Source organism: Trachurus trachurus, assembly GCF_905171665.1.
Source record: "Trachurus trachurus genome assembly, chromosome: 11".
NCBI classification, from domain to species: Eukaryota; Metazoa; Chordata; class Actinopteri; order Carangiformes; family Carangidae; genus Trachurus; species Trachurus trachurus.
In genome coordinates this window covers 17,891,923-17,905,133 of record NC_139904.1, presented here as the reverse complement: position 1 = coordinate 17,905,133, position 13,211 = coordinate 17,891,923, and the positions used below count along the sequence as shown (strand labels likewise).

Here is a 13,211-nt window from a genome sequence, read left to right as displayed (position 1 = left end):
CTTTGCTTCCATTTTTTTTGTATGAAGTCAGAGTTTTCATCATGTCATATTATTGCATTTGGGAGACAGCCTTTAATCATCACAGGATTGTTTACGGCACAGCATGCGAGGTTCACTTTGTTTCCTTCCACCACTTTACAAAGTCCTTGTTTCGGCTGCATACAGATCTCTGAGGGTAAAAACTGGATAGCAACAAAGACACACATCTGACAGAACATCTGTCCTCGTAAAACAAAGACAGGTGGAAAGATGATGTCATTGTGGTGTAGGTCCTTTGAAGAGAGAGAGGGCGAGGACGTGAACTCACCATTGGAGTTTGTGGTTCCGTCGCCATCCAGCTGCCGTTTCTGTGCACTCCTAAACTCCTTCAGGGAGAGGTAAAGCACCTTCCGCATAACTCGCTCCTCCGACCACGGGATCCCATCACTGTCATCCTGTGGAAACATCCAGCAGAGAGAGAATAGATCAACACAAACTCCTAACACAAAGAGGATCAGTGGGAGTTGTTTCTTTCTTTCTCAGCGTTTCTCTACTTGTGGGAAGAAAAACACTTCTGAATTCTGACATTATTGTTTGAAAACCCGGCAGATGAGACAACCAACGGGCCCATTCATGAAGACGGTAGCTTTACAAGTTGGACAGTTGTTTATGCTGAGTGTTTTCCTTTGTTTCTGTTGTCAGCACGGCCATGACAACAGCATGGCCATAAAGTGTGTGAGTCGAGGCCGCGGCCAGGAAATCCTTTCCAGGCCGAGACAAAACAACACCTCACGAGCTAATGCCAGCGTGGGCTGTACATTTTAACCCTTTACCCAATTCAGAAATGCTAAGGTTTTACTCTGAGGAATTTGTGGAGCTATGGTAAGAGAAAAAATTATGTTACCATAAAGGAAAACTGCTGCTAGCTCGTACTTATTTTAGTAACAATGTGGAATTCAGTGGCTGCTTTTTATTACATGATGTATTTGTCAGTCAAAATGACAATAAAATATGGCAAATACAAAACGTTGTTGTGTTCCATGTGGAAATGCATAAAAAGTTAAGACTGCTTTAGTGAAGAGGAACGGACAAACAAAGTTTTGGTATAATGGGGAATCTCCATACATATTGTTCTGGTCGTATCCCCTCCCCTTCATTTCTGGCTCTATCGTGACATTAGCATGACACAACATTAGCATAACATAGCATTAGCTTGCAGCTAGACATAGGGCCATGCATTAGCATGACAATGCACCGAGGAACGGCATCTCGGTTGCACAATGCAGTGATAGGAGAGTGTTATGGTGATGAATAGGTAGGAAGCAAATGAAAAAAGCATCATGGGACTGCGAGTTCATGTGTTGCTAATCTCTCCCAGCGAGACCAAGACAGAAGACGTTATTGTTGAAGAGGTCACCAGAAGTCACACACACATACGCACAGCACATCCTTTTCCAAGACACAGCCACCACCACCACCACCTCTCCCCCCCTCCCCCCACAAGTCACTTTCAATCTGAGCAGCAAACACGTGACGGCAGAATGCTCAGCACATCAAAGCCACAATTTATTCAAAACTATACAGCTCACACTGAGAGTTTTAACAGCTTAATAGAAAAATATTCCTCTGCAACAAGCATTGTTAAAAGGGTCTTTAGAGAGTGTCCAACAGCAATAAGCATACTTCTCTCTCCCACCTCGCTCCCATACACTCATTGCTGTGGCAGCTGTGTTTGATGTCTAACAACGCTAATGACTAAAGGAAATGAGATTAGGACATGAGCAACAACAAAGAGGTATTAATAAATAATGGAAACTGGAAATAGCTTTTCTCTAGTCATGCCACGAGGCGAGCTGGTTTCAGCTCTACGATTCGAGTAAAGAAAACATTTTATGTCTTTATGCAGAAAAAAACACAACTAATGTATGCTAATGATTTGAATTAGAAAACACATTTCTAATCCTGTTGACTCATCCCAGTGAGTGCATTTCCCTCTGTCTAAGTCAGACGTAATGTAAGAGGCCGATGTGAAAAGCAACCTGTGTGGGAGCCACACTCTGATCATCCAGTTGACTCAGATCATTTGAGCTGGCTCGGCTAAGTGCTTGGCAGACACTGCAGTGACATCAGCGTCGGCTGGGGGTATTACAAAAAAGAAAAAAAAAGGAAAAAATCTCCACCTCACACAAAAATAATTACATCAAGACGTTTTATCGCCGCTGTAATGACAAGATAACAGTCACAGCATTCCATTAAGGGTGCATAAGTGCTCTCGCTCACAAAAAAAAAAAAAAATCAGATGACTGTGGTCGGGGGTAACACAGAAACCGAGTCTGCGTGTAAGCCTGTATTTCTGTCTGAGTGTGTGAAAGAGAGAAAGTTAATCTCACCCTAATATTATTCGTCCTCCCACAGCCACTGAATAAAATGCTCCTGAAATGACTGCTGCTCATAAATGTCTTGTCTCTTTTAGTGCAGCCGCCCGATCCCCCTCTCTCCTGGATGCTCAACACACGGCTGACAGAGGCTATGATGGATAAAACATGTCTCTGATCAAAGGAGGCAACCTACCCATAATCACAGCAGCATCAAAACAAAGGTGTGTGTAAGTGTGTCTTGTGTGCATTTGAAACTTTAAAAAGGCAAAGTTTTGGACTCATACAACACGTGCACAACACAAAACATAAAATGGAACCAGCTTCAGTTCATTGTTCACCATCTTATAGGGATGAACTCAGTCCTTGGTACCTCACTGTCACTTTTCAGTTTCTAATTCATCAGACAGTCAAACGGTAACAGTCAAAAGGTGGGTGATGAGAGACGAAGCTGCGAGTAAATAACCACAGAGATATCAGGATACGGTGTGAAAACTCCCCGCAATTAAAGCAAAACCAAGTGAGTGAGCGACCTCATTCACTCACTCCATTCATTTCGCAATCTCTTAATATTTCTTGACAATATTGACAAGCCTGAAAAGTTCTGCTTGTATACGACGCCTGTGTGTGTTCTTGTTGTTGTTGTTTTTGTCTCTTCACTAGATAAAAATAAGCTTTTGCTTGAGTGCTGTTTTGAGGAGGGTGGGGGGTGAGGGGGAGAGGGGAAGGCAGGGGGGACAAGATTAAAAGCCGGTGTGTCTGCACATGATGGAGCTGATGGGTGACAGCCACATCTGCCTGCATGCAGCGCACATGCTGGCACACACACACACACACACACACACGAGCGGACCGTTCAGTGCACCGATGCTTTGCAGCCTCTGACAGAGGTTGATAGGGTGTGTTTTGTGTGTAGCGTGCAGTCCCTCATTACACTGTCACACATGACCACGTGTGCGTGCATGCACACACACACACACACACACACACACACACACACACACACACACACTTGTGAGACAGGTAGTGCAAGTATTCAATTATGCCATTTTCTCCTGTAGTTAATGTCATCTAATCCATTGAGTGTGTGTGTGTGTGCATGTGCAAAAGCCTGCCAGGTAAGCACCAATTACCTAGACAGCTCACTGGCACTCTTTCCCTCGTGGTTTGTGGCACGAGGCCAAACATACACTGACACACACAGCATTGACAGTATATCCCAGGGTTACAAACACTCTTACATATACAGCGTCTATGGTGTCCATATCTCTGCCTGACACACACACACGCACACAGCTGTAGAGAGTGAAAACAAGCACAAAAATGTCTTCCCTCCGACAACTGACCTTAAAGTTCATCTGCATTTCTTTCTCTCTCACTTTCTCTCTGGTTTCCTCCCAGTTGTTGGCTGCGTGCCACAGATATTTCCTGAGCTGTGTACACATAGCAACAAGGTCTGGGGTAAAAAAAAAAAAAAAAAGGAAAGGAAAAAAAAATGCTGACTGACTTTTCATCAGCTGAGGGAAAAAGCATGAGCTCCGCTCTATTACAGCTGCTGTGCCTTTAAACCACACCATTAGCGCTTCGCACTTCAGAAGATCATTTAAATGGGTTTTCATAACCTGTGCTCGAGTGCAGGTTAACTATTTCTGACCCGGGGAACAGTTTGTCATCTGTTTTTGGCCAGGGTGTTGGTTTCCCTTTATTGGATTTTCTGTCACAAAAGCCAGCTCCTTCCTGTGTGTGTGTGTGTGTGTTTTCCAGGTGTAAAATAGAGAAGTGATGGACAGCAATAGCATGCAAAATCTCTCTGAAGACATTCGCACTCTGCCTGCCAGAGGGTAAGTGTAGCATGACAGAGGAGGGGAAACATCTACTCAAATAAGCAATAGAACCAAATTGTGTTGCGTCTCAGTTTCACATCCAGACATTGCTGTATGTGTGTGTGTGTGTGTGTGTGTGTGTGTGTGTGTGTGTGTGTACGTGTGTGTTTTTGAGGCATTGCCAGAGCTCTTTAGAGACAGCTCTTAGACAGAGCAATGCCAGCAGAGCACTACCTGGCACTGACATACACACAGATACACACACACACACACACACACACACACACACACACACACCTACGCCCCGACCAGCTCCCATTAGGCTAGTGGAATCCCACTAATGAGCATGGGGACTTTTTCTGTGCATGTGTGTGTGTCTGTAACCAAGAAAGGCATCAGGAATGCCGTGTATCTGCCGTCAGCTGACAGCCCCACCCCCAACTCCATTGGCATACAGCGATAAACCGACCTGCAAAAACCACACAAACCCCTTTTCAAAAAGGCATCCATAGGCATCATTTCATCTCCCTCTCTGTCTCTCACACTGTAACACACTAACACACACACACACACACACACACAGCAATAAATCCGTACAATACAGTGCTAGGAAGTATACCGGCATTATATCTTTCCCACGGGGCTTTTTAAAAACACTTTACCCAATAAAAGTTCTGCAAAAATTGGAATCTAATACGAAGAAAAAACCACTGCAGTTTCTTGTAACATTTAAATTCTTTCCCTGACATTATGCTGGAGCATAACAAGGTTTTAATGCTTCATATATAATGTCATTTCCTGCTACAGTTTCTGTTTATTACTTTCTCAGTCATTTCTGCTGCAAGATTTAATAGAGCAACAATAGAGTAAGAAAAGTTCTAGTGAATAAATACAACAGAACATTTCATCTCTGTGTGTTTTACAATATAAAAAAGCAGAATTTGGGGGGGGGGGGGGGGGGGGTGCTCTAGGAATTGAGCAAATGTCAAAAAGCTTGCTGCCTTGTGCCAACGATCAGACGTCAAAAGTCTGAGTAGGATTAAGTCTGTATCTGTTCATCTAACTGGATGAAAAGTGGGGCTGGTTCCACCTCATAACATCCGCCTTGTTCAAACATTCCTCTCTGCAAAGCAGGCAAATCCAATAACCCCGATGGTTGATGAAGAAACAAGTGGATTGCATTGGCTTTATGTAACAGTGGATGCTGCAAAAGAAAGATCCTGAATGAAGTATTAGAGGGGAGCGAGAGCGAGGAAGAGAGGGAAGGAGGATGATATTGAGAAAAAACCTGACAAAAAAAATCACATTGCCATGAAAATCTGATCTGACCATTCATCTATTCAGCGGAAATGAATGACAGAAATACAAATTTCCTCTGAGACCATGTTGAACTCTCTACTAGAATATCACACTCAAACAATGGATTAATTTCACACAACATAAACACGCTGAACACCAGCCTCGACTAGAAAACCACCAGTAGTGAAAAGTCACCGATATTTTGTAAATAAAATAAACTTACTGAACATGTGCATGAGACTGCTTTTAACAGGGTTTTAAAAAAGAAAGCACACTATGCCTTTAAGAACATCACAGAGCCTGTGTGTGTGTTGTGCTCCGGGTGTGTGTGTGTGTGTGTTAAGTGTGACAGAAAGCCGAGCCACGCTAACGTCAGCTCTGCAGCTCATACGTGCCAGCTCTTACTGTACAAGAGAAACCACTGATTCAAAGGCAGATAAAAACCCATTTGCGAAGGTTTTATTTTTCATGTTTCACTTTTATTCATCAGTTTCTTGTCTGATGTACTGGTTTGGTGTAGACACTCACAACAAAGAAAAAAAAATCTATTTTTACACAGGTGTTTGTATGCATCCATCGCTACCGATCTCACTCATGTAAGGCTATAGTGAGCGTATGTGGATTCATACACACATGCACACACTTCTGCATGTATGTACATTTCTGTCTATGCAAGCGTTCACACTAGCTGCTCTAAAAATAGTGCGGCGCTGCTGCCGACTGTGCGGATGTCATGGCAGAGGAATGTGGGCCACATGCCAGCTGCGATCTGCTCTACAAAACCAGTCCAAAATCTGTTATTCTAACACACATTTCCCCTCAGAGGATGGACGGATGGATGGGTGGATGAGAAATGTTATTTCCACAAAGCCTGGGTTATTGTATCCAGTAGTCAGGACAGTCTCTATCCCACGACTCTCTCTCTCTCTTCCTTTCTCCTCCTCCTTCCACATCTTGATCCCTCTCATTCTCTCACCAACACATGGGCCCCAGATGACCTGCTGCAAGGATATGACTGTTCGGGGGTTCTCAAGTGGTGCAGATGACGGTGATAGCAATTATTCAATTGCAAAATACATCACAGTAGATGCTTTCCTAAGGTCATGACCATCCATTTGGGGACTGGAGACAGTCAAGAAATCTTTTATCCTTTCCCTGCGGAGAAACACAACTGCAAAGTATTTGAGGAAAGCCTTGACTATCGCAACAAGAGGTCCAAATTATGTCCACAACAATACTGGAGGGCTCTTCAAAGTAGTCTTAACATCTAGTCTAAACATCCCAGTAGCATGTTTGCGAAGAAGTGGCTTAATAGAAAGCTGACAGGAAACTCTTTCATTTGTAATTAAAAATAAGTAGGTAATTTCAAGGCCGCTGCCCACTTCGCGGCGTAAATGACGGCTCTCGCTCCCCAGGACCCACCCTGCCGCTGAGTAACAACATGTGACAAATGCTTTTTAGCAGCTCGAACATCAACACGATTTGCCACACAGAGGTAAAACAAGGCCAACTTCCTCGATTTCGCATTCCAATCCTAACTACATCCTGGTCCCCATGTCCCTTATAGCCTCAAGTGGACCGGATGCTTGGCTCGGAGAGCAGGCGAATAGAATGGGGTCTGTGGGGTTGCCTGGGACAAGAGGCCCCGTATAATCGCCTCATTACACCAAACGCTCACTGCATCGGAATGTATGCGTGTATGTGCAGCCACCGGGCCTCCCCCCCCTTTAAACTAGCCATGCTGGGATAGCCCCAGCAGAACAGTTACAGAGCATTTCCATCTGCAGGGAAGGAGGAGGAGGAGGAGGAGAGGAACGCCACATGGCCGAGCGTGTACCTTCTGCTAACGCGTAAACTGCATGAACCGTAAATTTTCCATAAGCAGAAATGCTGAACTTCCTTGTGTAACAACAGTAAAACCGAACTATAAAAGTAAAACGATGCAGTATCAACTGGAACCAGGCACATGCTTTCTAAATACTCCAGTCTCAGAAGGGTCATTCTTCAAATAGTCCACATGAAAGAAACCGGTGCGTGTGGCCACGTTCACTTTCAACCCTTTTCCCTCAGTACTTACATATGCAACACATAAATGTTTCTCCTTCAGAACAATGCCTTATGTCTGCAGCCTGGCCGTGATGGTCTCTCCTGCTGAGCTCACAGTCTCAGACACACACACACACACACACACACACACACACATAAACCTCCCATGTCTCCGCTGTCAATCATATCAGCTGTCTGCTTTTGCACACACACGCACGCATGCACCGTCTGAATCTATCTGAGCGTGCGTAAGTGACAGACTGCCAGCGCCATTCAGCCCTGTCGAGCATATAACGCTATCAGCCTGGTTAAAGTAGAGCACAGGGAGGGAGAGAGAGAGAAGGACCTTTTAAATACAGAATGTGACACAGTTCATTTTGACTAAAAGAAGCAAGTGAGTGAGTGAGTGAGTGAGTGAGTGAGTGAGTGAGTGAGTGAGTGAGTGAGTGAGTGAGTGAGTGAGTGAAAGAAACAGGCCCAGCTGGCTGCATTATAAAGGATTTAAATTGACTGGGCTGCCCACCCACACTGGCTATGTGACCAACTGACCCCTGTTTTGACCCTTAACCTCTCTCATACATACACACCCCAGCCTCCAACTATTCTCAAAAAGTGTGTTGTGTGCGTTTGTTTGCTTCTCCGTTTTATTTTTTAAATAAATGAAATCAAATGCAACAATTTGGGTTCTCTGTCACATCAGCAGACACCAGCTGTTTGACCTTTTCACTACAACGTGAAAAAAAAACAAAAAAAACAAATTGCAAACCAAAGCAAATTGTTTGACTACAAACATCCTATATTAACTCCATGACCTAAGTGTAATCAGCTGTTGTGTTTATTTGTGCTGACTTTTCCCAAAATTTCAACAAAATCTTTGTTTGGTTGTTTTTTTGTTTGTTTTTTTAAGACTGAGATGTGCTTAAAAACAGACAGTATTAATTTGTGGAGTTAATAACCAGGAGACAATGTAACAGACGGGACTGACTTGTTAGAAAAAATAAAAAATAAAGCCCTTACTAATCTGTGCAGCTGGTTTGTTTATCACATTCCTGGAACACTGACTGCATTTATAGCAGTATTGACAGATTATCTAACACTACGTTGAAGGAGTTTCTTAAGGTTTGCTTCCGGCCTCAGTGCGTGGCAACAAGGCACCAGAGGGGTATTACAGCCAAGAGCCGGAGCTCAAAGGCAACTGTTTTACTGTTCATCCAGTGCCACGAAGCCACGGTCAGTGTGGAGGAATTGTTATTGAGGGAATTTTTAACAAAACATTAAAAGGGACGGTGTGGTGTTAGCTTTGCAGCCGTGCCTCTTGTCAGCTTCACAGCCTCGTTGCCATGGTTTTTAGGACTCAGTTGAGGAAAATCCTTCATATTTTTAAGTTACATTTGGCAGATTGAGAGTGCTGGGCCACATATGGTCTAACAATGGACTAGAATACAGGTCTCATGGTGAAATTGTGGGTGCAAATAGAGCATAAAGCAACCTGTGTGTGTGTGTGTATGTGCGCTCTCTCTGATTTGACAGGTTGCATAACAAATGGCTCCCATTCAATAATAACAGCTTCGTGCACCACACTTACCCTCCAACTCTGTCACAGTATCGTTTTCACTTTGGCTACTTGCCGCTGACCAGAGGTTTGACTCACTTCCCTGCACTGCAAGCTCATGCAGACACACACATATACACACACAATCTCACCACCTTTGGTCACGTGGACAGCGAGTTCTAACCTACAGCGCTCCCCGGCAAACTGTCATTCATCATAGTAGCAGCGGCAATGGCTCCTACGCCTCCCCACTATTCCCCCAGGAGCCTTGATCCCTTTTAACAGAACAGCATTTCTAACCTTCTTACCTCCACACACCAGCTGTGCTGCTGTGCAGAGACAAACACAAGGTGCGACTTAAAAAATCACGGCAGCAGCGGTTGATTTCTGTAGATTCACGCAGCTTAAAGGAAAGTCCTGTTCATTGTCGTGCTGGAAATATGACACCAGGCGCTGTGTGTGTCTCTGTGGAGATTATAAAAAATCCTTGCACATAATGAAAATTCCTGACAGGACTTTTATTTACTTTGATTGATTGCCTTTAAATCCTTCTTCGTCACATGTATTAACAGTTTATATATGACACAAATGCGAATGGAATACCCCGTTGCTCAGTCTCTGTGACATGTGACAAAGAGCAAGGTCACAGTTGTTCTGCTCTTGTACCTCTGTAAAAGCAGCTTAAAAAAAACTGAACAACAACTGATCTCGTTTTACAAACTGGAAATACAGTCATTCTTGTAATGGCAGTTTTTAGATGTTTTAGGTTGATAAAGTCTAATCAGTCATGCTGAGGACTATGTCATCACTTGATTCAAGTACACAAAAAAATCTTTTGTGACAGGAGTGACAAACACTATGCCATAATATTTCTGCCTTCCAGGTTTGATCATAACATCTGGCACGATTTGATATTTTGATATTCTGTAGTATTTAAAGGAGTGTGACTGGAAGCTCTTAACTCCCCACCAGACCTGGCAGGGCACATTAAAACACTATACACTTTAAACATAGCCTATGCATGTTATGTTACAGTGTGTGTAGACATATTGTGCCACAGAACTAAAGCCCTCCCACTCCCACAAACACAAAGAGGGGACAGGAAAGCAGAAACAGGAAACAGAGTAACCTCATTAGCCTCGTGCCTCGTCTGACAGGAACAGCCTGCAGGCTAGCAGGCTCGTACCGACGTACAGAGAAGCACCGGCCTCTGGTCAGTTTATGCTACTAGGGGGAGACGATGCCATTTGTATGGAAGCGAGCTGGTGTGAGGGCAACGCCTGAGGGGGTCTTGTAGAAAGTCTCCCTGTTAGCCTTGGATAGTCAGACTCATCAGGCTGACTGTAGGATTACATCTGGAATCCGGTTAGGTAAGGCTGCAAACAATCAGACAGGAAGAAGCGCACAAGCAGAAGCAGCAGCAGCAGCAGCAGCAGCAGCAGCAGCAGCAGCAGCAGCACACGTGCACACACGTAGACTTACACAACAACAACAACAACAACAACAACACATAGCCTGAGGCTTTAAACCCATTTACCCTTGCAGAATTTTGCACAAGCACAGACAAGCTGCTTTACTAGAAAGACTCATTAATTCGCCTTTCCACAACCAGGACATGAAAAGGTAAGTGAACGTGTGAGAAAAAGGAGCCGCCACTTGCCACACGAGTGAAGAGTGAAATAACACCGGGAGCAAGTACAAGTTAGATCAACCCAAATGAGTTCATTGTAGCCACTTCAGACACATCTCTCCCTCTCTCCACAGCGACGCCTGAAATGTTGTCAGTGAACGCTTTCACCCTGATGATGACATTTCTGTTTAGGCTTTAACCGACACTGAGGAAAAGAAAAACAGATGGCCTCTGCACATCGCTCCCACTAAGAGAAGTTCAATCCGAGTGCAATCATTTTAAGATGGAGTGAAAGATGGTGTCTCTTTATGTGAGTGCGATTAAGTCTTTAAGAGATCGATAAGCACCTCTGTGTGTGTGTGTGTGTGTGGGTGCGTGCGTGCGTGCGTGCATGCGTGCGTGTAGCACTCCAGCTGTAGCCTTGGTCAGGCCCTACGAATTAACTCACATACCAGTTTTTGTAGCTGCAAAACAACCTCTTTCTTCATACACACACACACACACACGCATTTTCCCTAATCTCATCTAGCCGTGTGCATTGTGCCTGCAGTTTAACAATTTACAAAAGCAGCCATGTGGGTGAAAAATAAGTGGTGTTCACATTTCAAGAGTCTTGGCAACATTGTGTTTAGGGACTGGAGATACAATGCATCGGTGTTAAAAAAGAAACCACAGGTGATAGTGAAATTAAGTTACAACTGTTTTTGTTGTTTTAGTTTCTTTTTTTTCCTGTGGTTCATTATTGGTGCCAACATTTCAGTGGTTTTACAGTTTTTGAATTATAATAACACCAATTAAAAAAAAAAAAAAAGCCAAAACACTGTAAATCTGCATGTTCACTTTGATTATGTGTGACATTAAAATTTAACACCATCCAACCGCAGAAGTCTAATAAAAATAAAATTAAAAATAACTGTATGCATGAGACTGTGTGTTTTTGGCTTTTGCTTGCTATGCTGGGTGCTGGCCTGACTTCGGTGCTAAGCCCTCATCCACTCAGTGTGACACAAATGGCCACAGACATCATGTGTTAATGAAATGCTGGGTATGTGTGTGTACATTAGTTGACATTTGCCTTGTAATCCCCTTTCAGCATTGTTATATCAAGGCATTAGCCAGTATTTTCACAGCAGCAGCGTGCGTCAGCCGCGGCAAAAGAGCAGGTCCACACGTCTATCACAAAAATCTGGTTTTACACAAATACATGCAAGACTGAGTGAAACAGACAGAAGAGGGGAAAAAATGACCGTGCAAAAGGAGCAGTAGCAGCTCATTCACATGTCTTGTGAGAAAGAAATGGACGGCTCGTCTTTCCGTTGGCCCATAATGCACCACTCCATTTCTGTATCCTACACTACCTCTTTTCTCTTACACATGCATGCAGCCAATATACTGTCCAGGGCTGTTCACTGAGATGGATGGCCGCCCTCTGATGGCCTGGATCCATGCATTCACACTGTTCCATATATAGAAGAGCACACACTGTGAAATTTAAATATAAAATGCCACTTGGAATAGAGAGAAGAGAAGAGAAGAGAAGAGAAGAGAAGAGAAGAGAAGAGAAGAGAAGAGAAGAGAAGAGAAGAGAAGAGAAGAGAAGAGAAGAGAAGGAGCACAGTGGCTCCTGTGTGGGCGCTCTGGGCCTGGTGCCGGTTGGCATTGGTTGGCATCACCCCCTCTGCAGCTGGTGGCAATATTAACCCGCCTGTTGGCAGACGGCTGGTGGGGGCACGCGGGCAACAACTAGCCAGGCTGGAGGTGGGGCAGTATCCTGTGTGTCAGTGCGTGTCTGTGTCCTGAGATGCCCTCTGTTGGCCCTAATGTGTGTGCACACTTGTGGGTCAGTCACTGGAGGGTTAGTCTGACTTTGTATATGCGACTGCGCACACATGCCCTGGGTGTGCACGCGCAGAGCTGTGTGTGTGTGTGTGTGTGTTTGACTCTGCATTCAGCTTATTGCAGTGGTGGATGGAGTGAGGATCCAGACCATAAACAAACCAAACCGAGCCGAGACTAGAGCATGACAAAATGTTGGCTGCTGATCCAAAAGTCCCATTTGAAAAACACACTGCTAACTTGGGGCCTGTGGGTAACCTTGGAGTGGAAGAGAAAAAAAAGGTCAGACTCTCAGGCTCCACCTCCTCTCCACGGTGATCTAACTTTTTCAGCAGGCAGCTTTGTTCAAATGAGTTTACAGATATTATTAATTCATCACAACCTGTGGTTAGTTAACAAAAGGTTTGTTTGTCTGTTGGCGAGCTGAAACGTTATTTTGTGTAAGCTGACGTTAACACTGCCCTTTTTAGGAACTGATACTGCGAACTTCTTTTATCATGACTAATGATACAATCAGTGCAATACTGCAGAAAAAAAAAGAGGCCATGCTATGACTTCCTTTCAAAGGAAAGAGACCCATTTTCCACTAGTGTGACTGGGGGCTGATGACAGCAACAATAGAGTAGCTTGTACTAGCCCATGTAAGGTCAAGTCTCTCTCTGGCTGACAAT

General features: G+C 44.2%; 1 protein-coding gene across 1 annotated transcript in view; it reads right to left on the bottom strand.

Moving 5' to 3' along the window:
* jarid2b (jumonji and AT-rich interaction domain containing 2b) overlaps positions 1–13,211 on the bottom strand; it is a 103,139-nt gene that overhangs the window by 51,101 nt on the left and 38,827 nt on the right. Inside the window, exon 2 of the mRNA XM_083982543.1 lies at positions 308–434. Coding sequence (XP_083838669.1) covers positions 308–434 — 127 coding nt within the window. The remainder of the gene's footprint in view (positions 1–307; positions 435–13,211) is intronic.